Source organism: Eulemur rufifrons, chromosome 7 (genome assembly GCF_041146395.1).
Source record: "Eulemur rufifrons isolate Redbay chromosome 7, OSU_ERuf_1, whole genome shotgun sequence".
NCBI lineage: Eukaryota > Metazoa > Chordata > Mammalia > Primates > Lemuridae > Eulemur > Eulemur rufifrons.
Window position 1 is genome coordinate 275477527 of NC_090989.1, and position 24985 is coordinate 275502511.

The 24985-nt window shown below is 61.1% G+C and overlaps 1 protein-coding gene across 1 annotated transcript; it reads left to right on the forward strand.

Annotated features, from left to right (window-relative positions):
- The first annotated feature begins 3847 nt into the window (after window positions 1-3847).
- Window positions 3848-23466, forward strand: CRB2 (crumbs cell polarity complex component 2). Its single transcript, XM_069474651.1, has 13 exons — window positions 3848-3941; window positions 9795-10118; window positions 12291-12486; window positions 12585-12724; window positions 13169-13354; window positions 13566-13679; window positions 16072-16944; window positions 17035-17546; window positions 18128-18293; window positions 19061-19844; window positions 20999-21115; window positions 21656-21782; window positions 23210-23466. The coding sequence occupies exons 1-13, from the start codon at window positions 3848-3850 to the stop codon at window positions 23432-23434; spliced, it is 3858 nt and encodes a 1285-aa protein (XP_069330752.1). The 3' UTR covers window positions 23435-23466.
- Window positions 23467-24985: the final 1519 nt, after the last annotated feature.

A 24985-nucleotide genomic window follows, 5' to 3' on the forward strand; every position in this document is an offset into this window, starting at 1 on the left:
ATATCCTGCCAGCTGTTAGTGTAGAGGGAAAACACCTGTTTGTAATTGCCCAAGTCTACAGCCCAAGTCTGGCTTGCAGGTAAACAGAGAGCATTTTTACATGATTTTTAACATACACCGAATTTTCCAGAAATACAACTTCCTTATAAAAATTTTTTTTTGAGACAGAGTCTCGCTCTGTCACTCCACATAGAGTACAGTGGCGTCATCATAGCTCGCTGCTACCTCAAACTCCGGAGCTCAAGTGATTCTCCTGCCTCAACCTCCTGAGTAGCTGGGACTACAGGTGTGCACCACCATGTCCAGCTAATTTTTCTATTTTTTGTAGAGACGAGGTCTCACTCTTGCTCAGGCTGGTCTCATACTCCTGAGTTCAAGTGATCCTCCTGCCTCGGCCTCCCAGAGTGCTAGGATTACAGGCGTGAGCCACCGTGCCTGGCTGACTTCCTTGTAAATTGAAGGAAGGTTGCACCTTATCTTGTTTAGAGACTTACCCAGATTTGTCGCCATTTTGGAAACTTACATACTTGGAAATTACATAATTTGGAAATTAATGGCAAAGCTACTTATGGGATCTGAGCTGCCAATAGGATGCTCCCCATATTGGTCTGCATTTGTGGCTGCCACATTCAGGAGGATTCTGTGAATACGCACAAACTTGTCATTATTTTATGATGTCTGCTACTGTAGTCAGTAACAGTATTTACACTTCTAAGTAAATATCTTAAATTACTGTCCTTATTGATTAATTTAATACCAAATTAACTCTTAACATGGCCATTGTTCTAAATTCTTTATAAATAATCACTCATTTAATTCTCAAAACAACTCTATGCAGTAAGTTGCTGTTGTTATCCCTTTTTTCCCCGGGGAGCTAACTGAGGCACAGAGAGGTTAACTGACTTACCCAAGGCCACACAGCTGGGAAGTGGAGAAGCCAGGATTTGAACCAGCATCTGTGCATTTCACCTCTAGAATATAGTGCCTCCTTCTGATATTTCAGTTAGGGCACTGAGATGATTTTCTTTTGGAAATCATGTGTCTTCATTTCAGGGTAATAAGGGGGGATAGAAGATCTCTGTTTCAAGGGGCATTGGGACCAGGTCAAGAACCACTGAGAGAAAGCCTGTGAGAGCTGGGCTCTCGCTGAAGCCGGGTGTGGACGTACTCGGCAGGGTGCTGGGAGCAGACCCCGACGCACCCCGACATTCTGATTTTTAACATACAAAGAGGGTGAGGTCAGGGATGTAGGAGGGAAACCAGGGGGGAGGGCTTGAGGAAGCCATAGGGAGAGAGTTCCAAGACAGAGGAGGGGGTGACAACACCCAAGGCCTCAGGGAGACCCAGTGAGGTCAGGGCTGGAGGTAGCCCTGGACTTGGCCTCAGAGGGAACAGTGTGACCTGAGCCGTGACAGCCAAAGCAGTGGGGGTGGGGGGCCCCCCAGCTGGAGCAGCAGTCAGACTCTGGCCCCAAGGCAGGGAGAGAGAGGAGTAGAGATGCCCTGACCCCTCCCCCTCCTCCCACCCTCCTGCCTGTGCCTCCCACTGGCCCACCCTTCCGGAAAGCCAGAGGGAAGGGAGCCAGCATGCTGGCCTTGCAGTGTCGTTGAAGGGGTAAACTGAGGTTAGATTTCCTTTCCCTTCACACCCTCGGACCCCTCAAGTGGGGAGGGTGGGGAAGCGGACTCTCCCAAGGGACGATCTCAGAGGGGCTGGCCCACTCTTACTGTCTTCTCCAGGCCCAGACCCAGCGGTCAAAACAGTCTGCTCCTGCCTAAGCTCGGCCCAGCCTGCTGCCCAGCGACACCGTGGCCCCCGTCCCCCTCCATCCCCTCCAGCCCTTGCAGGACACTCCCAGGTCTGGCCACAAGGTGGCGCGTGGCGGCTGCAGGAGCAGCGCCGGGGGGCGGGGCTCGATGGGAGCGCGGACCCGGCGGCTGTGACCCACCTGCAGACACTGACGACTCGGGGTCGAAGCGTGGGTGTTTGTGTCTGTGTATCCAGATACTCAGGGACCTTGGGGGACTTGCGGTGTCCTGTTTGTGCCTGGACGTCTCAGGAGTCTCTGAGACGCGCAATGAAGGGAGCTCGCGCTGTCGCATCAGTTCACAAACTGTTACTACCCCATTTCACAGATGAGAAAACTGAGGCCCAGAGAAGGGAGTCACCTGTTGAGGTCATTTGGCTAATAAGAGGCAGAGCTGGGCTCAAACCGGATCTGTTTAGCTGCGGGGACTGTGCTTTTCCCATGGCGTGGAGAGGAGCTTCCACGGGGTGGTGGGCTCCTGATGTTGTGAAGGGCGGGGAATTTAAAGGTGGATTTGGGGGAGGGTCCCAGAAAACAAGGAGCAACCACCACCCTGGAGGGCACAGGACTCGAGGGTGGGGACGGGGCGGGCATTGTGGACAAGGGGTCTGTCCACCCCGGGCTTTGGTTCCCTCTCTGAGCCCCTTGGGACCCAGGGCGGTGGCACTTCCCTTGTGACCAGGACCAGGTGCCCACAGCAACCTCCCCTGCACTTCCGCAGTCCTTGCCCATCCCTCTAGCCTGGAGCTCCCTCAATGGCTGCTGCTGTTTCTCCAGACTGTGCCTCTGGTGTCCGGGACACAGCCCAGAGCCCAGGGCCTGCGTGGGCTGAGTCCATGGTTACTGAATTGGGCCAGACAGGGATGCGTTGGCAGAGGGCAGTGGCTCATTTCAGGAAAGTCCCTTCAGCAAGAGGATTCACCCTCCACTGGAGCTGAGGGCAGTAGAAGAATGGACTGTTGTTTTATGTTGTAGTATCTTTGAGATGACCTGGATTGCTGGGTCCAGGTCCTTGAAGAACTCCTGCTCACCATTCAAACAACATTCCCCTGTCCAGTATAGAGGCCGACCCGGAGCAAGCAAACATTGAGTGCAGCAGGAAACTATAAGGCTAGACAACAAGAGGAACTTCCAGGCAAGGGCAGGGAGAGCCTGCTTAGAACTGCTGTTTTTGGTAGAACGAGCTGCCTCGAATTGCAGTGAGTTTTCAGAAGTTGCAAATAGCAGAGGCAAAGATCAAAATCAAATGGGAGAGATGGAAAAGGCTCAGCTTGGCTGGTGAGCGGGTGTTGAGGGTGGAGGGCGGGGGGAAGTGGGGGCCACGTGGTGCAGGGCTGAGGGGCCTAAATCCTATGGTAAGGGCAATGGTGGGAGTGGCCCAGGGGCTGTACACGGCTGAGTAGGATGGGGGGCAAGAGACCTAGGGAAGGGAGAGCTGCCAGGAGCTGCAGGTTGAATGAGGGGAGTGGGGGGTGCTTTGGTACAGGTGGGGAGCCCTGGGAAGCAGCAGGTTGGGGGCCAGCAAGCCCAGTGGGGGGCCTGGGGCTCCTGCACAACAGACACAGGGGCAGGGGGGCTGCTGGACGTGCAGGCCTGGGCTGGAGAGCTGGGGGCAGGGAGGCCCCCACGGTGGGGGGACCGAGGGCTGGGAGCAGCCGGCATCACCTGGGAGAAGCGAATCCTGAGCAGCGCCCCAGGACAGAGATTTCTCCAAGCCGCCGGGCCGGGGGAGGGGTGGGGGAGAGGGAGGTGGGCGCCTGGTCACCAGGGCAGCCCTGCAGGGCCCGAGTCCTGGCTGGAGCCTGGAGCCCGGGCCTGGGGACTGGGGACCGGGGCTGCTGTCTGGAGAGCCGGGCGGGCTCAGACCCTCCCTCAAGCCTGAGGTGGAGCAGCCTGGGAGGCCGGGTGGGAGGAGGCGGGGAGGGGAGGGAGGGCCGGGCCTCTGTCCACGGCATTAGTGCTGGTTGGAGGGACGAGGGGGGTGCAGAGCCAGCCAGGCCGCCCGCCCTGTTCCCACAGCAGCGAGCAGAGCGGGCTGCCATGGCGCTGGCCAGGCCTGGGACCTGGACCCCCAGGGCCCCGGCCCCTGTCCTGCTCCTGCTGCTGCTGCTGCTGCTCGGGGCCCTCTTGGCTGGTGAGTTGGGGTCCAGGCCTTGGTGGGGGCCAGGGAGGGTCTGCCCCCCAAGGCAGACACCCCAGGCCTTGGCTGCTGGGGCCGAGAGTGGGCCAGTCCATGTGGGTGCTGGGCTGGGCAGTGGGGTGCACTGCTTTGGGCCACTGTGACTCTGTGGGGCTCCGAGGAGGTGAGTGTGCTCTGGGACTGGGGGGCTGTGGTGTGCTGGGGGGCTTGGCGGGTGGTGGGGCCCCCCAGGGATGGGTGTGATTTGGGGAGCTGATCTGGGCGAGGGTCGGGGGTGCATCTTGGGAAATGCTGGGTCCTGGTGCTCTGTCTCCCGGTGGGGGCAGTTCCGGGGTGTGAGGGGCCGAGCTGGGGGAGTTGCAGGTGGCACGAGCCTTCCCCAGAGTGTGTTCTGAACGTGGGGTTGTGGGGCAGGTGGCAGGCGTGAGAAAGTTGTGGGGTGGGGGAGCTGTGAGCTGTGTCCCAGCACGAGTTGTGGGGCACAAGCTGCCCAGGGCTTGAACTGGGACTTTGCTGTCCACAGGAGGCGGGGGTGGGGGCTGCAGACCCCAGCCCAGTGGCGGGGGGCAGAGAAGGGGAAGGAGACCCAGGGGAGCCGGGCATCTGCCTGCACCCCCCATTTGTGTGGTAGCCCTGCCTGCTCTGCGGGGGTGCTGGGGATGTTCTGGGTCCTGGGCGATGGCCTGGGATTTGGGAACACGTGTGTGTCCCCTGCTGCCCCCTCCCCAGTATTCCCAGATCAAGCGGAAAGGGCTCCCTGAGGCTACATCCCTGTTCGTTCACCAAGTGGTCTTTGCTTTTGTCCACGTGGATTCAAACAAGCTAGGGGAGCCTGGAATTCGCTTGGTCTTGGTCACTATGGCCACGGGGCCAGGCCTGGGAAGTCCCCTGTCCCCACCCCCACTGGCTGAGGAGGGAGCCAAGGAGGGCCTGGGCTCCCCTGTGGCTGGGGGACCCCCCACCTCAGAGCTGGCAGACTGCAGGGCATCGGGGTCGCGCCTCTCTAAGCCCCTGCCTGGGCTTTCTGGGGCGCTCACAAGTTTTCAATTCCTACTCCTCTCATCGGGGAGGATGAGGACCCCATTGTCTAGTGAAGGAAACCACGGCGCAGGGAGGGATGGGGACATGTGAGCTGGCCTCCCCCCAGGCGACTGGGGCTCAAGAGAGGAGCTGGGGCTGCTCTCTGCTCTCTGCACATGAAGGGTATGAAACCCTGGTCTGTGGATCTGGTGTCCATCCGCTGCCCAGCAATGCACACACATGCGCACGCACCCGCACGCTGCACACCTGCGTGGCACGCACAAGGGCACACGCCACCGCATGGACAGGTGTCCACAGGCACGTTAGACCCACCGGCACATGTGTGTATATACACACATCTACATATACATGGCCTGTGCCCACACACACCGCTGCGTGTATGCTGACCCGTGCTTTCACACTCAAACGTACATTCACACGAACCTTGAGGCACAGCGGACACGACATGGGTGGATGCTGCAAAACAGAGTGTACACTGATACATACACACCCCACACGGCCCTGCTGGGGTTCAGGGGCAGCCTTTCCACCTGCAGTTCCTGCGCAGGAAGCCCCAGTCCTGGGGATCCCCGGCAGCAGTACCATTTCTGGATGCCAGTACCCAAGGCCTGCCTGCCAGGAGGGGAGGGGCCGGGGACTGTGTCACTTGAAAACCAATTTCCATCCCAGAGGGGGTGGGGGGTTCTGGAGGCCCTGGGCCCCTGGCTCGGCTGCCCACCCCTGCCAGGCCCAGAGCTGGGCCCCTCCGTCCCGGGCCCAATTTGCCACAAAGGCCAGCTGGTTGCCATGGAGAGGACCAAGCATCTTGGAGTACAATGGGGCACGTTGGGCTCATATCCACCCCCCCTTCTTCCCCAAACACCCAGGGAGCCCAGCAGACAAAGGGGCAGTGAGTCCAGTCCCCAAGTCTGCCCCTCCTCCAACCAGAAAGGGGGTGGGGGCCTGCGGGACAGAAGCAGGGATTGAGGGGGAAGCCACACACAGTTGCCCCAATTTCAGGATCTTTGGGATAGTGGTGTTGGCCTCAAGTAAAGATTTGCTGATGAATGAGTAAGGTCAGACTATGTGGTCGGCTCTGATATCTCCAGTTTAGAGAGGAGGCAACGAGGCCCAGAGAGGGTCAGTAACTTGCCCAGAGTCACAGACTGGTGCACGGCAGGGCTGGGACTCACAGCCCACATAAAGCCTCGCCTCTTCTCTGTGCCTCTGTAAAATGGGGACAGTCTGGCTCACTGTGAGGGCTGACATAAGGATTCCATGAAATAACGCGGAGGTTCTCCAACTTAGGTTTTGGCAGGCAACCCCCAATTTCAAATGAAAGTTTACATGGAAGCCCATTGGCAGTTCATAGTAAGATAGTTCAAAGTGGTCTGTTCAGGTGGCAGGTCTGGAACCCCACCTGCTCTGTCTCCCCCTCGCTGGCACCTCCTGGCCGCTGTGCTCTGAGGCCATGTTTGGAAACACTGGGATATGCCAGTGCCAGGCACAGGGCAGGTGCTCGATCCACGACAGCTATTGTTGCAATTACTGTTATCAAAATTATGCCTTTTAACCTTAGGGTAAACATTTTTGGAAAAAATATTCCAAACTTTCCTGCTGAAAGGGTATTTTTGCCCTTTCCTATTGACTCTGAGTCAGTGTTTGTAAACCTCTATTGTGGTGTACTCTGCTGTTACTCACCCCTACCCTTGGGGCCCAGGGATATTAGATGAACAGTTTTGTTCCCGATGCTAGAAGCTCCTACACTGTATGAGATCTTAGGTCACTTCTTAGAAATCTTCTCTCTCTTGCCTTGCCGAGACAGGAAGCTTCCCCAAATTCACCCTCAATAAAACGCTTCTCATCAGTTGCTGGCAGTTATAACTGGACCTGTTATAAGTGCACGTAAAGCAGGAGTTACTAAGCACTGAGTGAGTCCTGAAGCACAGTGGGATAGCTAACGGCTGGGTTCTGGATAGGCAGGGAGGATTGCCCACTCTGCCCAGGCTGATGCTGGAACCTCTATTTTTTTGTAAACCTTCCTGGAGCCTGGGTGAGGCAGCTGGAATGTACTAAAATGACAATGCCTGGGTGGCAATTTAGAGTTTGCAAAGCGGAAATTTCACATGCATTGGGAGATGGGGACTTCTCAGAAATCGGGAGACAATCTGATTCTTAGTTTCAACCTGGGCAAGCGTATTAACATCTTTGAGTTAAAAAAACAAATTTTCTTAAGGGCATTCACTTCGTCTAGCCTGAATCAAATATAACGATGTAACAACAGATTCACAGCCCTGAGCACATAGTACCCACTCATTAAACGGCCGCGGTCCTCCTGCCCTCGCCAGCGCAGGGCGGCAGGTTGAAGGGGTGGGGCGGATGTCTGTTAATCCCTCCCCTGCCAGGTCAGCCCAGGCAGTCTGAGAGGTCAGGAGGGATTTGTAAAGATAAGCACAGGCCCCTCGTTGCCCAGGCAACAGGCTCCGCCCTCCAGCCTGGCCAGGGACAGCCTGTCCTCGCCCCGCTGCCTTCCAGCCCCAGCCCCTCCTTGCCTCTCCCTCTCCGCCCTGGGCTAGCCCGGCCTCCTGGGCTCACTCCTGGAAGACAGACAACCCCGAGGTCAGCGGTTCCCACACCTCAACGTGCAAAGGAATCCCCAGCGAGGGGCTGCAATGCAGATTCCCCGGCCCAGTGGTTTTGAATTCTAGGCCTGGAGCGGGACCTCAGGAATCGGTATTCTTAATATGGGCCCAGTGATTCTGGAAACACTGGCGTGGGGGCTCCGGAGCCGGAGCACTGGGTTTGGATTGCAGCCCCTCGTGGGCCATGGGGCTGTGAGGCTGCTCCAGCTCTGAGCCTCACTTCCCTCCACCGCAAAGGAGTCATAGCACCATCCAGTTCATAAGGAAAATGCCAAGAGTAATTGAGATTACAGGAGAAACACGGTTGTCCCACACAGGCGGGCCCCTGGTGCCATTGCACGCCTCCTGGGATGGGCAGCTCCCTCCCTCCCTGCCTGGCTCTGACTGGAGAAACTCCTTGCCCCTGCGGGCCGGACTCTGTCGTTTAGAGCAACAGCCCATCTGCTGTTCCCACAGCCCTGGGAGGACCCCCAAGGTGGGCAGACTGTGATGCAGTGTCTCCCCAGCCTGGTCCCCGCTGCTCTGAACTGGGGCAAAGCTCCAGATTGGGTGGGGCCCTTTTGCCACCCGGCTGAGGGGCCTGTTGGCACAGGAGCCAGCAGCCAGGGCCCTTCACAATGGGGGCTATGCCCGCTGACCTCCGGGCACTCGCGGAGTGCACAGCCTCTCACCGAGGGCTCACTGGGCTCCACACACATCCCCTCGGTGGCCTTCACAATGCCCCCATGAGGTGGGCACTGTTTGCACCCCAGATACAACCCAGGTCTGCCTGACGCTCCAAACCTGTGCCTTTCCTGAGGGAGCTCGGGGGGCGGCCAGGCCAGTGGACAGCCTGCCCCGTGGAATGCGGATGACGCCGGAGAGGCTGCCGGCCTTATCTGGGGGTCGTCACCAGAGTGGGGGAGGGGAGGGTGCAGGGTCTGGGGCCTGGTTAGCGTCTGGAATGACAACCTGGGCAGGGGAGGGTGGCTCTGGGAGCTCCAGGTGCGAGGGTGGGGGAGGGGGTGTGTGCCTCCTCCCCCGTCACTCACTGAGTCCCACTGCTAGCCAACACTTGCCTGTGTACCCGAGGCTTTGAATCCTTCAGCATTCCACGAGGATGCGCTGTGATCATCCCAGTAGGAAAAATGACTTGCCCAGGGTCTCAGAGCTAACGATTTTCTGAGCTATTAATAGAATTTGAACCCAGGGCTGTTTTGTGTCAAAGCCCGAGTTCTTGCCTGGGCATTCTGGTGACAAGGTTCTCAGGAAGGGAGGACGGAAGGATGGGGAGGCAGGCTCTCTGGGCTGGGCTTCCAAAGCCCTCGGTCACCCTCTCGCGGGGGCCCAGGAGTGGGGGCAGCACCGCAGCGGCCCGAGGCAGGTGTTGAGTGAGCAGGTCCCAATACCTGCTCTGTACCATGTGGCTCGGTGGGGCCAGCCGCTCAGGCATTGGCTAATGGGGGATGAAATGAGGGTCAGGGACCCTCTAGACGTTCCCAGGCCAGCAGCGGGGGAGGCGGACAAGGGTGGGAATGAGAGGGGCTGCGCACAGGGCCCGGCCTTTGAAGTCGGCCATCCGTCCTCGCGGGGTTAAGGTCTGAGGTCGGGCCATCTCCAGTTTCACGCAGGGATGGAGTTACCAGACCCCCAGCGGGAGGGGTGGGGGCAGTGGGCCGTCCCCTCCCCTCCTTCAGGCTGACCCCCTCACCCTCCCCGGCCTCCTATGAGGCGTGAGGCCTGCAGAAGGGGAGACCCAGAGGAGACCCCTCCCCAGGTGGGGCTGAACCAACCCAGACAGACCTTGAAGCCCATCCCAGCCAGTGCTACCTCGCTGTGCCCTCAGCAAGCTCCACTTCCCTTCTAGAGCCTCCGTGTCTCTCGTACCACGGCATGACAGTCCCTGCCTCAGAGGGGTGCTGCAGGGATGCGGTGAGCCCGTGGAGGGGCCTTGACTCCTGCCCAGGGGCCACGCACCCCTGGTCCTATTTCTCTGTGTAGACACCCCTAAACCGATCCCAGTTCCAAGTGTTGACGTGTGCAGCTTGTTAGGACCTGGCTTGTAGACCCCTGGCCCTCTGTCTATCCTCCTGCGCATGAGCAGACTCATGTTGCTTCCAGGCTCTGAGCTTGGGCCTGAGTGTGGGGAGGGCAGTGTCCTGGTGTCCCCTGCCCACCCCGCCCAGCCAGTTTCCTCTTTCTGCAGGGACGGTGCCTTCAGAGCCCCCGAGTTCCTGTGCCTCAGACCCGTGTGCTCCAGGGACCCAGTGCCAGGCTACAGACAGTGGCGACTACACCTGTGGGCCCACGGAGTCCCGGGGCTGTGACAGTCAGCCATGCCACCACGGTGCTCTGTGTGTGCCCCAGGGTCCAGACCCCAGCGGCTTCCGCTGCTACTGCGTGCCCGGTTTCCAGGGCCCACACTGCGAGCTGGACATCGATGAGTGTGCATCCCGGCCCTGCCACCATGGGGCCACCTGCCGCAACCTGGCCGATCGCTATGAGTGCCACTGCCCCCTCGGCTATGCAGGTACTGGCCCGTGCCGCCCTGGGAGGAGTTCTGTACTGTCGACCCCATTAGCAGCTCAGAGTACACGTGTCAGATTCGGCTTTGACTTTAGAATAGAAACGCCCCCAGGCATCTCGGCAGCTCTGGGGTGTACGCAGTCTTAGTCTTACTGCAGGACTGACGCTTCTTGGGCTAACCTGGCAGTTCCGGACGAGAGCACGTACGCACGGGCGCGGTGCCTACTCCACAGCGTTATTTCAGTCCCTTCACAGAGCTGCTTGGCTCTGGGGGTGGCGACTCCCCTCAGGCATCTCTGGCAGTGCAGACATGCCTGGTGTGGCTTTAATGAGGGACCCCAGACAGTCTTTCTAGCATTTGCTCACTCCAGACCTGTGTCAAGCTGTCAGGTAGACACTACGCTGTCTGGCTCACCCGACGGTTCTGGAGTATGAACACCCTTGGTGTGGTTTGGAAGGGAATGTGGACCCTCTTCCCTCTGGGTGTCCCCCAAATTTCTAGTATAGAGACACTGGTGGTCTTGTTCACATTGGAATATAGAGGTAGGCCCTGGGACCCCCGCTGTCTGCAGAATAATGTACACAGTGCGTGAGCATGTGTTAGTTCTCTCCTGCAGAGTCTGGCCTGTCCCGGCCCCATCCGTGCTCAGGCGGGAGCACCCTGGAGCTATTTCCTCCTGAAGTCGGGAAGGGAGGTGCAGCTGGGGACAGGTCTGGAGTCTGCAGTGTAGACATTCTGGGTTCTACTTCAATCCTGAATTCAGACAACTCCACTCTGAGCAAGGGGTACAGACTGGGGGGCTGTGTTCCGGGGGGCACATAGTGAAAAGAATGCATGTGGGATTTGGAAATGGGTTCCATGCATCTTTCTCACCGTCTCAGGGTCTGGATGGATTAGCTGTGCGGTGTGAGTGCTGGTCATATCTGCGTGTGTCTGCCAGCATCTGCAGGGGCTCCGGGCTCTCTGGATGCGTGTGTGACAAATGTGCGCATGTGCATGCTGTAGGTGTGTGTGCTTGGACGTGTGGTGCTCAGATGCTTCGGGTAAGTCTTTCGGGGTGAGCTGGGGAGGTGAGTGGGGGCAGTGTCTGCTGTGACTCATTTCTCTCCTCCTCCTTCCGTTCCCAGCCGGGCGGGGGAGGTTGGGATTCCTGCAGCCTGGGCCTGGCTCCCCCTGGCACAAAGGGCGGGAGTGGGGCTGGGGTGGGAGGAGGGAGGGGCCGTGTTTTGTGCTCACTGTGCCGGGAAGGGGGAGGATTCCAGCTGGAGTCAGCTGGTCCCTGGCCCCCCAGGACCAAACCCGGTGAGGGGCAGGGGCAGGGCCCATTGGAGTCTCCAATGACATGTGAGCTCTAGGACGATCTCGGGCAGTACGTCTCCAAACTCTGAGACTATGTCCCTTCATCTCCACCCCCACCCTGGGAGGGCCACCCAGCCATCTTGGTTTGCCCAGGATGGTGAGGGTTCCCGGGACTTGGGACGACTCAGTTTTCAAATCAAGGCAGTGCAGGGAAACCAGGAGAGGCTGGTTCCCTGCTCCAGCATCTCCTGCTCACGGTGTTTGCAATACTCTTCCCTGAGGGCCTTCTAACATATAAGTAGGACCACATCACTCACCTGCTTGAAACTTTCAGGATGAGCCCAGAGTCTGGTACCTGGGCCCCAAGGCCCTGACCCCCGGCTTGCTCCTGACCCTCCAGAAACCTCCTCTGAGGGCACCATGGCCCCGCCCCAGGCAGGAAATGACCACCGCTGCAGTCTCTCTTTGAAATGCAACTGCTCGCCATAGTCCCCTATCCCAGTCCTTCAAAACCTCTTCTTCCAAGAGGCCTTCCCTGACCAGTCCAGGGCCCAGTTCTTGCCTCCACAGGACTCAGTTCTTCCCCTTGTTGCGTTAGCAATATAAAAACTAGTCTTCATTTCTGCAATTACTGACCGAATCCCCGGCCCCTGGCCTGGACGGCTGTGAACTGCACGAGGGCCGGGATGTCTGTCTGGTTTCTGCTCACCCGCGGCAAGAAACACCTGCTCTGAACGAATGCACCCGCGAGTCTCTCTTTAGAGTCTCCTATTTCTCTCCCTCCAACGCTGGAGCCGTTTTGGGTCGCCTGACTCGGCCTCCCTCGCCCTCCTCTGGTGTCCATCTCGCGGTCTCTGTGTCCCCGGTCCTGTGCAGGCGTGACCTGCGAGGCCGAGGTGGACGAGTGCGCGTCGGCGCCCTGCCTGCACGGGGGCTCGTGCCTGGACGGCGTGGGCTCCTACCGCTGCGTGTGCGCGCCGGGCTACGGGGGCGCCCGCTGCCAGCTGGACCTCGACGAGTGCCAGAGCCAGCCGTGCGCGCATGGGGGCGCGTGCCACGACCTGGTCAACGGGTGAGCGAGCGGCCAGGCGCGGGGTGCCCGAGGCTGGGCAGGGGTGCCGGGCGGGCGGGCGCGTGCTCAGCCCCGGCCGCGTCCCGTCCCCGCCCCAGGTTCCGGTGCGACTGCGCGGACACGGGCTACGAGGGCGCGCGCTGCGAGCAGGAGGTGCTGGAGTGCGCGTCGGCGCCCTGCGCGCACAACGCGTCCTGCCTCGAGGGCCTCGGGAGCTTCCGCTGCCTCTGCTGGCCAGGTGTGTGCGTGCGCGTGCGCGTGCGGGGCCCGGGCGGCGGGGCAGGTGTGCAGCTGTGCGCACGCGCGCGCGCCCTCGGGGCCAGCTTCTCTGTGTGTCTCTGCAACCTCAGCCTCAGTTTCCTGGTCTGCAAAATCCGGCCGATAATAGCACCTGTTCCTAGGGTGCTGTGAGGAGAGCGAAGGTGCGATGCTCGTGAAGCGCTTGGCACAGGGCCTGGCACCTGCACAGGGCTCAGTAATGCCAGTACTAGTAGCAACGCGCTGCTGCTGCCCAAGGCTGCATGGTCCGTCATTCCTAACTCCTCAATGTGTCCCTCCTTCACCGTTGGTGACTATATTCCGAGCTGTCGCTGCTGTCTGGCCCTGGGCTGGCCTTGTGACAGTGGAAGGGTGCTGCCTGGCGACCCCATGTAACCTGATGCCCGCGTGTGTGCGCCCCCAGGCTACAGCGGCGAGCGGTGCGAGGTGGACGAGGACGAGTGTGCGGCGGGCCCCTGCCAGCACGGGGGTCGGTGCCTGCAGCGCTCCGACCCGGCCCTCTACGGGGGCGTCCAGGCCGCCTTTCCTGGCGCCTTCAGCTTCCGCCACGCCGCCGGCTTCCTGTGCCACTGCCCTCCTGGCTTTGAGGGTGAGCCTCCCGCTGGGCGGTCACCAGTGTCCAGGTGCACAGGGAGGGATCCCGGGCGGGCTTAAGGACTGGCCCTGCTGCACATCTTGTGCGGCCCTGCCTGAGTCAATGCCTCTCTCTGGGCCTCAGTCTCCCTAGCTGTAAAACGGACCCCTCCAGCTCTGGTCTGGTTCTGAGAGCGCAGGTGGAGCCACAGCTGGGCCTCTTACAGGGGACGACTGCGGCGTGGACGTGGATGAGTGTGCCTCACAGCCATGCCTCAACGGAGGCCGCTGCCAGGACCTACCCAACAGTTTCCAGTGTCACTGCCAGGAAGGCTACGCAGGTGCCTGGGGGCGGGCGGGCACTGGGACAGGGCAAATGAGGATGGGTCATGGGCCTGGGGTGAGAAGTTTCCTTCTGTCGGATGTGTGGACTGATGGGGACAAGGAGATCGGGGAGGAGGTGGGTGTGGTGGCCCAGGTTATAGCTGAGGGTGACTGAGCTGGGACTTGCTTTGGAGGTAGGAGAGGAAGGGACTGATTGGTTTGAGAAATATTTAGGAAGGACACTGTGTGAGTGGGAGGTGTAGGGAGGACAGACGCAGTTCAGTCAGGACAGAGGAGGAAAAGGGGCCAAGTGTAGAAGGGTACGCTTGACTTTTGGGGAGCTGGGGCCTGTTGGGCAGGAGTTGGGGGTGCAGAAAGTCTCTCCCTGCCTTGGGAACATGCGGATGCACAGACACAGGAGACTGGTGAACCAGAGGGACTACACACACACTCACCGAGTGTCCCTGCCCCCTCTGGAATGCCTGTGACGCCTCCCCCATGCCCGCCCGCATTCCTGCTCGGGCACACCCCTCCTCTCCCTGGCAGGTCCCTGGGCACGGGCTCCCCCGCCGGGGGAAGGAGGTGGTGATCAACCCCATCCCTCCCACCCTACTCACCTAAAGGTGCTCGGGCTCAGCATCCTCCCTCCTGGTTGGCCAACCTCCCTGGGGGTCCTGCAAGCCTGTCCACTGTCCCCATGGGCTGAGGTTCCCTGAGTCCTGCCCCAGGAGTAGTGGCCTCATGGGTGCCTGGCACACAGTGGGCCCACATGGCAAGCCTGGCCTTTGAAAAGCATCCGCTGTGTGTTTTTTCTTCCCTGCCACAGCCCCATGAAGCAGGGGTTTAAAGTCCCTATCTTGCAGGTGAGGCGATGGAGGCTTGGAGAGGGGGTGTCATGCCCCGGGTTCACCATGTCAGTGGGAACCTGGGTCCTCTCTCTCGCTGTGCTCAGCTGATGGGTGATAGGGAGGGCAGATCTCTGAGGTCAGGGCCGTGGAGGGGGGACCCTGGCTGCAGGGCTGGGCTCCTTGCCCATCCTCCCTTTGGGCGGCCCTGGGCGAGGGGGAGGCAGTGCCTGGCATTCCTGAGCGGGCTCTGAAGGAGGCAGTTGGGCCAGGCGGGGAGCTCTGCTCCCCAGCCTTGGCGCCCACCCACCGCTCTCAGCCCATCTGTGGGGGATGCAATGGGGCTGCGGGCTCTGCGGGCCTTCCTGGAGGGGCTGTGGCTCCTGGCAGGTATGCAGGACTGGGGCCTCTGGCAGGGGGAGGCTGGACTTGGCGGCTGGCTGTTCCCAGGAGGCTGCAGTGTTTGTGGGCTGACTCGGGCCAGGCTTCAAATCCTGGTGGCTTCTCTGGGCCTGGATTCCTCCTCCTGGGATATGGGGGCGGGGCTGGCCTTGGTTTGTTTTGTGGAGACCCTGGCTGAGCTGGAGTTGGGCTGTGGCCTCATGATCCAAGCTGGGGCCAGAGCGCCTGGCGGGAGCTCCTGGAAGGAGGATGAGGAGGCCCGTTCACACCAGCATGGGGGCCCTAGGGCAGAGGGACTGAGGGGTTAGAGCCTGGGGGCTACTCAGAGTGTCACAGATCCATACACCTACCCCCACTCACTCCATTTCATCATTCTATTCACAAAAGCCATGCTAGGCCCTTTGCAGGTCCCTGAAGGAGATCCCAGCTGAGTAAACAGATACTTTCAATGCGAGGTTGTGGGGAGCTGTGCCCGGGAGTGGATAGTGACACAGTAATTTGGAGGTGGGAGTCAGGGAAAGCCTCTAGGCTTTTTAAGTTCGGGCTTTGCAGGATGAGTAGGAGTTTGAAAGGCAAGGTAAGGGAGAATGAGGGATTCCAAGCAGAAGGAACAGTATGAGCAGAGCCCCAGAGGCAGGACTTTCTAGGAAATGCTTGAGGGAATGGGCCATTGAAGGTTTCTAAGAACCAGGGCTGAGGCTTCAGAGCCTGGTAGGGTCCAGCCCACGCGGAGGTCTTGAATGCCAGAGTGAGTGATCGGACCTTAAGCAGCAGAGGAATGTGGCCAGGTGATGTTTTAGAAATGGAACCCTGGTTACTGGTGGAGATGGGTGGGAGGGGGCTTCTGAAGGTAGGTGAACTGGAGGATGCTGGACCATGGTCCAGAGAGCCGGCGAGGCAGGAGGTGTGGGCTGGGAGAAAAGGGGGAGTGGGAAGTGTTTAGGAGATCAAATCCACAGGGCTGGGAGACTCACCAGACATGAGAAGGGAAGGGGCATCTTGGATTCTGACCTGGGTACTGCAGGGACCCTGAGAAATCCCTTGGGAACTGATTTGGTTGGTAGGTACTGAGGTCCCTATCACAGGAAGCATGTAAGTTCTGGGTCAAGACTGCGGTTCTGGCCCTGGGTGCTACTGAGCCTTGGCCTGGTCTCTCCTGAAGGCCTGACGTGTCAGGAAGATGTCGATGAATGCCTCTTGGATCCCTGCCTCCACGGTGGAACCTGCGATGACACCGTGGCAGGCTACATCTGCCGGTGCCCAGAGGCCTGGGGCGGGCTCAACTGTTCTGTGCAGCTCACTGGCTGCCAGGGCCACACCTGTCCGCTGGCTGCCACCTGCATCCCTGTCTTCGAGTCTGGGGTCCACAGTTATGTCTGCCTCTGCCCCCCTGGTACCCATGGACCTTTGTGTGGCCAGAATACTACCTTCTCTCTGGTGGCAGGGAGCCCTGTGCAGGCATCGGTGCCAGCTGGTGGCCCCCTGGGTCTGGCACTGAGGTTTCGCACTACACTGCCCACTGGGGCTTTGGCCACTCGCACTGGCACCCAGGACAGCTTGGAGCTGGCACTGGTGGGGGCTGCACTTCAGGCCACACTCTGGAGCCACGGCACCACTGCGCTTGTCCTGAGACTGCCGGACCTGGCCCTAAATGATGGCCACTGGCACCGGGTGGAGGTGGCGCTCCGCCCAGGGACCCTGGAGCTGCAGCTGTGGCATGAGAGCTGCCCTGCCCAGCTCTGTGTGGCCTCTGGTCCTGTGGCCCTGGCTCCTACGGCTTTGGCGGCCCCGCTGCCTGCCGGGCTCTTCTCTGCCCAGCTGGGCGGTGCGGCCTTTGCAGGCTGCCTCCAGGACGTGCGTGTGGACGGGCACCTCCTGCTGCCTGAGCACCTCAGCGAGAACGTCCTCGTGGGCTGCGAGCGCCGTGAGCAATGCCAGTCTCTGCCTTGTGCCCATGGAGGGGCCTGCGTGGACCTGTGGACTCATTTCCGTTGCGACTGTCCCAGGCCTCACAGCGGACCCACGTGTGCTGACGGTGAGGAATGAGCAAGGTGGGAAGGTAGCGCCTAAAGTCTGGGTGTCCCCAGCCCGCAGGCCTCACAGCCGGCACCCTCTCTCCCTGCAGAGATTCCTGCCGCCACCTTTGGCTTGGGGGGCACCCTCAGCTTTGCCTCCTTTCTGCTCCAAGGGCCACCAGGCCCCAACCTCACCGTGTCCTTCTTCCTTCGCACGCGGCAGCCCGCTGGCCTGCTGCTCCAGTTCGCCAACGACTCAGCAGCGGGCCTGACGGTGTTCCTGAGCGAGGGTCAGATCCGGGTGGAGGCGCTGGGCAGTCCTATTGTGGTGCTCCCTGGGCGCTGGGATGATGGCCTCCGCCACCTGGTGACGCTCAGCTTTGGGCCCGACCAGCTGCAGGACCTGGGGCAGGAGGTGCACGTGGGTGGGAGGCTCTTCGCTGCTGACAGCCAGCCCTGGGGCGGGCCCTTCCGAGGCTGCCTCCAGGACCTGCGACTCAATGGCCACCACCTCCTCTTCTTTCCTGTGAGGCCATTGGAGAACTCAAGCCAGCCCAGCGAGCTTGGTGGCAGGCAGTTCCAGAACCTCACCATGGGCTGCATCTCTGAGGACATGTGCAGTGTAAGTGTCTGAGCGTGGGTCCTTCTCCCAGATCTATCTATCCTGCATCACTGGGGGTCAGCATGTCCTTTTGCGGATGAGGAAACTGAGGCTAGGGTGAAGTGACCTGCTAAGGTCCCACTGCTGGAGAGTGGCATAGCAGGATTTGCATTTACCTCCTGTCTGCTCAGCTGCTCTTACCTGTGGTGGTCCCTGTGCCTCCCTCACCCAGTCCTGGCCTCAGATGGACTTCCTGACCTGGACAGAGGGCTGCCTGAGCCTTTCCGTAGGAGCTCCTTCGGAGACAGGGACACCCACGTGATCATGAACAAAATTCCACCAGCCCTGCAATAGGAGGAGCCTGTGCATGAACTCTGGTTTCTCTCTTTGCTGGCTGGGTGATTCAGGCAGGTGGTTTCACCTCTCTGAGCCTCAATTTCCTCATCTGTAAAATGGAGCTGATAGTGACTTCCTCTCTGCTTGTTTGTGAGGAGACAATGTATCTGCAGTAGATGCTCAGTGAAGAGCCACTGCGGTGATGGTGACGGCGGGGTGATGCTAACCGCCGGCCTGAGCCAACCCCTGCCCTGACTCTCCCAAAGCCTGAGCCCTGTTTCAACGGCGGGACTTGCCTTGTTACCTGGAATGACTTCCACTGCACCTGCCCTGCCAACTTCACAGGGCCCACGTGTGCCCAGCAGCTGTGGTGCCCCGGGCAGCCCTGTCTCCCACCGGCCACCTGTGAGGAGGTCCCCGATGGCTTTGTCTGTGAGTATGTGTCCCCGGCAGCCCACATGCTGGTTCTGTCCCATCCTCACTCTTGGGTCTCGTGGATATTGGACGGTGGACCAGGAAGGCCAGCAGCCCCAGTCCAATGTGGTGGAGCCGCTGCACCCAGAGGGAGAGAGTTTCTGGAGGAGGCGAGCACGTGCTGGGTTTTCAAGGGTGAACTCTGAGGGGCCACAGGGAAGGACATTTCAGGGAGGGGGAATAGCATGTGCAAAGCTCCTGCGGGTTGTAACAGCTGAAAGGCAAGTACGGGAAGGGGTACGGCAGGAAATGGGGAGAAGTTGGCAGGGCTTCGAATGCCAGGCTGGGCGGCTTGGACTTTGTCCCAAGGGCAGTGGGGGAGCCATGGGAGAGTTTTAAGCAGGAGAGGACATGATCAGATCTGCATTTAAAAAAGATGACTGGCTGCAGGGAAGAGTGAGCCTCAGGGAAGACACGGGCCAGTTTCATGGAGGGAAGGGGCAGCCTTTTTGAGGGGTTGATATTTGCCGGGCCTGTGACCCGGAGGGTAGCGAGGGCATTGCCGTCTCTCCAGCACTGGCCTGGAGCTGGTTCTGCAGAGGTAGGGAACGCATGAGGGGGTGGAAGTGAGGATGGTGGTGGGCGGCTGCAGTTTCTGAGATTAGATGGTAGGTGGGTGCGTGTGCCCCCACCATGGGCCCGGGAAATGGGGGCGGCAGGTGGCACCAGCCACTTTCTGGAGAAGGCTCCCATAGGCCATTCCCTGACACGCTCTCTCTCCGCAGGTGTGGCCGAGGCCACGTTCCGTGAGGGCCCCCCTGCCGCGTTCAGCGGGCACAACGTGTCCTCGGAGCGCTGGCTCAGCAGCATCTCGCTGGCGTTCCGCACGCGCGACCGCGAGGCCTGGCTATTGCGCGCCGCGGCGGGCACCCAGGCCGGCGTGTGGCTGGCGGTGCGCAACGGCTCGCTGGCGGCCGGCGTGCGGGGCCGCGGCCTGCCTGGCGCTGTGCTGCCTGCGCCCGGGCCGCGCGTGGCCGACGGCGGCTGGCACCGCGTGCGCCTGGTCATGGAACGCCCCGCAGCTGCTGCCTCGCCCTGGCTGCTGTGGCTGGACGGCGCGGTGACGCCGGTGGCGCTGCGCGGTCTGGCCGGCGACCTGGGCTTCCTGCACGGGCCGGGCGCCGCGCGCGTCCTGCTGGCCGAGAACTTCACCGGCTGCCTGGGCCGCGTGGCGCTGGGCGGCCTCCCGCTGCCCCTGGCGCGGCCGCGGCCCGGCGCGACCCCCGGCCCCCGAGAGCACTTCGCGGCCTGGCCTGGGGCGCCGGCCCCGCGCCTCGGCTGCCGCAGCGCGCCCGTGTGTGCGCCCTCGCCCTGCCTGCACGGCGGCGCCTGCCGCGACCTCTTCGACGCCTTCGCCTGCTCCTGCGGCCCGGGCTGGGAGGGCCCGCGCTGCGAGGCCCGCGCCGACCCGTGTCGCTCTGCGCCCTGCGCCCGCGGCCGCTGTCACGCGCGCCCCGACGGCCGCTTCGAGTGCCGCTGCCTGCCCGGCTTCGCGGGCCCACGCTGCAGGTGCGACGGCTGGCGGGGGCGTCGCCGGGGAGCGGCCTGTGCCAGGCCCGCCGGTTCCTGGGCTGGGGGTGAGGGCACCGACAGGGGGCCTGGAGCGAGGACCCCTGGGGCGGTGGGCGGGGCAGAGAGGTCCGCCAAGCCGGGCTGCGGATTGCTTCCTCTGTGGGCGAGTCGCTTCCATGCCTGTATCTGTGAAACGGGGACGACAGTTAAATTTGATAAATTTACGGATAAAACACAGATCAAAATAAGCCCAGTTTGGCCGGGCATGGTGGCTCACGCCTGTAATCCTGGCACTCTGGGAGGCCAAGAAGGGAGGATTGCTTGAGGTCAGGAGTTCGAGACCAGCCTGAGCCAGTGCGAGACCCCGTCTCTACTAAAAATAGAAAAAATTAGTCGGGCAACTAAAAATAGAAACAAACAAACAAAATTAGCCCGACGTGGTGGCGCATGCCTGTAGTCCCAGCTACTCGGGAGGCTGAGGCAGGAGGATTGCTTGAGCCCAGGAGTTTGAGGTTGCTGTGAGCTAGGCTGACGCCACGGCACTCTCGCTGGGCAACAGAGCAAGAAAAAAAAAAAAAAAAAGCCCAGTTAGATTTGAGTTTCGAATAAACAACACCCATGGTCTGGGAGTGGGAGTGGGGGACCCAGAGCTAGTGACCTGGAGGCTTTCCAGAGGAGCTGCCACCGTTCATGTCCTCTCCATTAGTCCTTCCGGTCAGGGCAGGTGGGGGGTCGGTCTTCTTCCCTCGTTCAGTGTCGCCTTCCACTCCCCGCTCCCCCCGGAGCTCACGGATGTGTCCTGCAGCAGCTGGAGGCCTGATGCTTCCCTCTCCCCTCAGGGAGCGTCGGGCCCCAGTGTTGTGTTCAGGAGCTGCCTTTGTTCCAGGAGGGTCCTTACATTTTGTCAGCTTCTCAAAGGCCACTGAGACTCAGGAAAGGTTGTACCTGTGGTGGGTGGAGGAGCTGAGTGACAGCCCTGTGTCCCTTCCTCCCCTCCTCAGACATGGCTTCCATGACTGATTCGAAGTCTGCAGGAGGTGGGCCCTGAGTCCCACAGATGAGAACACAGGCGCAGGCGGCCTGCGGTCACAGGGGTGGGGACGGACAGGTCCCAGGCACCCCGTCCGCTGCAGCCTCTGCTGTCTCCCCAGGTTGCCCGTGCTGCCCGAGGACTGCAGCCTGAACCTCACCTGCCCCCATGGTGGCCCGTGTGAGGGTGGGCCCCGGGGCGCCAACTGCAGCTGCCAGGAGGGCTTTGCTGGCCAGAGGTGGGTCAGGGGCCAGGGGAACCGCGAGGTGGCCCAGTGAGTGTGGAGAGCTGCCCCTGCAGCCAGTTCGTGGGCAGGGGGCTCCTTGCTGGCTTCCTCACTGGCACCGCGGTGCTGGGCAGTCCACATTGTCACTTGAGGCCTTTCCTTCCAAGACCAGCCTGTGTTAGGCAGACCCCCGCTGTGTGCAGCGGTTGCCTGGTGGAGCTTAGAGCTGGGTCCTCAGCCCACCTGTGTCAGGACCCCCGGGGAGACCATAAAAGGGCAGATTCTGGGCCTTGGCGCGGTGGAGTTGGCTCCTCTGGCCACCCTGAGGGAGAGTCATTCTGGGTCATGAACACTGGGGGAAGCGGGTGGCAGGTGTGTAGATCACATCCAGCTTCAGTCACCTGGCAGGGCCCAGCCAGGCAGGAGCAGTGTGTGGGGACAGTGGACGGATAAGCTCTGCTGCTTGCTGGCGGGCGGGGGGGCACCAGAGCAGCTGGGGGAGTCAGAGGCGGCCATGAGGGGAGCAGCTTTCTCAGACCCCTCCCTCCCCAGGTGCCGGATCCCCAGCCTCCCCTGTGAGGCCAATCCTTGCCTGAACGGGGGCACCTGCCGGGCAGCTGCTGGGGTGTCAGAGTGTCTCTGCAGTGCCAGGTTCTCGGGCCAGTTCTGCGAAGTGGTGGTGAGTAATGCCAGAGGGGGCGGGGGCCCCGGCAGAAGGTTGGGGACTTCAGCGGGATGACGTTGGGGGTGGGGGAGGGTGTATGGCACCTGTGGAACTGTTCCCGGAACAGCTCTGTTGTGGGTGGGAGTGGCAGGGACAGGAGACTCAGGTCCCTTCCTCACTCCCCACACAGGAGGTATTTTCACTGTAGGGAGAGCTTTGGGGCCCCCTCATCTATCAGCGACAGGTCAGGGGCTTCCCCACAGTGCCTAGGGGAGAGGCAGTGGGGACAGGTGGGCTCTGCCAAGTGCCATCTGGGGCCACAATTCAGGGCCCACAGGATCTTGGAGTTCTAGGATTTAGGTTGGTGAATCCAAGAGCCCAGGGGTTTCTGAGCCAGGGTCCTGGGGTCAGAAGACTCAGGCAGCCCAGGTTTCTGAGCCCGGCGGGCAGCCCGACCTCAGGGAGGCTCAGCTGAGGAGGGGCCTGGACAGAGGGGCGCAGACACTGAAGCTGCGACCCTCCCTCTCGCACCCACGTCAAGGGGTGGAGCAGGCCCTGCTGCCTGGTGGGTGCTGGTGGGAGGGGGCTCAGGAAGTGAAGTCTGGGGAGCAGCCTTGATCTCCACAGGCCCTGGCAGTGCGGGTCATAAACCGCAAATCCCCTCTGCTTCTGGGGAATGTTTCCTTTCAAGCTGAACTTTTACAGCCTCTGCCCCTCCCCTCCCCCTCGCTCCCAGCCTCCTCCCAGGGCAGGGGGAGGAAATGGCTTTACAGCTCCCCCAGAAGTGCCCAGGGGTGGAGGCTGGCAAGGGCCCACTCAGGGCTGGGATGAACTCTGCTGCTTTGGGACCCTTTCTCCAGGGTTGGGGCTGGGGACCCAGGTCACAGCACGCTGAGAAACCTCAGGGTGCAGAAGGAGGGCTGGTGAGTCTGAGACTGTGGCTCTGGAATCCTGTGATTCTGAGACTCAGAATTCCAGGTGTGAAGACTCTTTGATGGGGTATCCTGGGAGTCTGCGGCTGGAGCTGAGGAGGAGGTTTGCTGGCGCCCCCAGGCCTGGTCCCAGTGGCCCCACAGGAAGGCAGGCCCTGGGGGATCACCGTCAGCTGGGCTTGGCCGCCCTGCTCCTGCTCAGCCTCAGCGGGCCGCTGCAGGGCTCTGTGAAGCCCCACACACAGTGCTTGGCTCGCACTGGTGTCCCATAAATGTCTGTCTTCTGTCTGTCCAGCCAGAACCCTTGGTTGTACAGGACTCCCCTTGCAGTGGCTGTGACAGGTGGGTTCCTGGCACCTGCCTGCACACCCCTGGCGCCAGGTCTCACTACTTCCCTGGGAACCAGCTCTCGCACTGGTTTTCTCTGAGCAGGTCCTTGTGCCCCCCTTTCTCCTCTCCGAGGGGCTCGCCTTCTCTGCCGTCTCAGGCCTCGTTGTGTGTCTCTTGCAGAAGGGCCTGCCCCTGCCGCTGCCGTTCCCGCTGCTGGAGGTGGCAGTGCCTGCAGCCTGTGCCTGCCTCCTCCTCCTCCTCCTGGGCCTCCTCTCAGGGATCCTGGCAGCCAGAAAGCGCCGTCAGTCCGAGGGCACCTACAGCCCGAGCCAGCAGGAGGTGGCCGGGGCCCGGCTGGAGATGGACAGTGTCCTCAAGGTGCCGCCCGAGGAGAGACTCATCTAGGCCAGCCTGGCTGCCAAGGCCAGCGCCCTGGAGGTGCTGAGCGATTTCTACCTGGAGACCCAAGGAGGCTGCTTGCAGGGTCTGGGACACCGCTGGGGAAGTGTCCCCTTGGCTGGCCGCCCCTGCCTCTGCCCCATCGTGGACCGAGGAAAAGGGGAGCAACTCAGGGAAATAGAGAGGGACCTGGCGAGGGTGTGGACATCTCCATCCGACCCAGCGGGTTTTGCCTCAGCAGGTGTGCGACTGTGCATGGGAGGGCACACGTGGGTGTACACGGTGTGTTCAGGAGTGTGTGTGAGCGTGTGCCTGGGCACGTGTGAGTCTGCAGATCCGGTGTGAGTGTTCTGCTGGGGCTCGCGGGCGTGTCTGCTGCTCTTGCTGTGTGTGTACGCGACTGTGTAGTGGGTGCACCGTGGAAACCACCTTTACGCCCTGGGGTGAGGGCAGCCCAGGCCGCACATTCTGCAGGAGGCCAGGCCCTGCCCAAGCACCAAGGCTGCAGCTCCTGCATCTCCTCCCTCCTCCAGGGGCTGCCCGTGCCCTGGAGGCAGCTGGGAAGTCAAAGGAGGCCATTAGTGGAGGCCACGCGGGCTCCTGGCTCCCAGAACAAATGCTCCTTCGGGCAGATATCTCTGCCCAGAGCTGGTCACACAAGGGAACCACAGACCCAGCCCACCCCCATGCCTGCCCAGGGCTGGCCTGCAGGAGCAGAGGACCGACGGGCTGCCCTGAGCCTCCCACTTGCTGTGGTCACTTGTTGGATGGGGACGGCACCCCCTGCCTACCTCACAGGGCTGTTGTGAGGATCAGAGAGAATGACAATGGGGAAAGAGCTCTGGAAGTTGTAAACTCCTGCCTGATGTGAAGGACTGTCTGGGTGTCCTTTTAGGTGTCTGGAAGTGTCGTCTCCCCTGGTCACAGTTGAGGGGGAGAGGAGGAGGGGCCTACCTGCGGTTTGGCAAGAAGCCCAGAGCAGAGGGGGGCTAAGGACAAAGGAGCAGCCCTGCCCCCTCCCAAGCCCCCAACTCACCCGACCGCCTGGTTCTCCAGCTCTGACCCTCCTGAGCGGCCTGGCGAGGTCACGCCTTCACCTGCAGACCGCTGCCTCTGTACATGGCCGTTGGCAGGATTGGGCGGGGGGACTCAAGGAAGCCCTCAGAGTTGTTTGCCGGGGAAAAGCGCTTGGCAGACACTGGTGCTGCCTGTGCGTGGGACTGGTCCTGCAGAGGCAGACTCGGGGAATTTGCTGCAGTCCCTTCCCTGGTGATGCCCGTCACTGTGACCTCTGAGCCCAGAGGGGCACTTGCCTGAGGGCCTGGCCTCCTGTGAGCTTCATGGAGTCCCTTTCATCCTTCCGTTTCCTGGGCCAACACTTCCTGTGACTGAGGGCTCCAGGTGCCAAGGCCAGGAGATCCTTTTGCACTTCTAAGTTGGCAGTTGAATTGACCTTGTAGTGTCAGCCAGCTGCCAGGTGGCATAGGAGGAATCCGGTGTGAGGTGGAGCCAGGTGACAACTGGGGGACTTGGGTGGGGAAGGGGACTGGGATGTGG

What these genes read in the sequence shown, in the direction of transcription:
- CRB2 (XM_069474651.1), top strand. Translation starts at nt 3,848, where the DNA reads ATGGCGCTGGCCAGGCCTGGGACCTGGACCCCCAGGGCCCCGGCCCCT. An exon ending in CTGCCCTCCTGGCTTTGAGG is followed by an intron (nt 13,355 to 13,565) that starts GTGAGCCTCCCG and finishes GGCCTCTTACAG; the next exon opens with GGGACGACTGCGGCGTGGAC. An exon ending in TCTCTGAGGACATGTGCAGT is followed by an intron (nt 17,547 to 18,127) that starts GTAAGTGTCTGA and finishes ACTCTCCCAAAG; the next exon opens with CCTGAGCCCTGTTTCAACGG.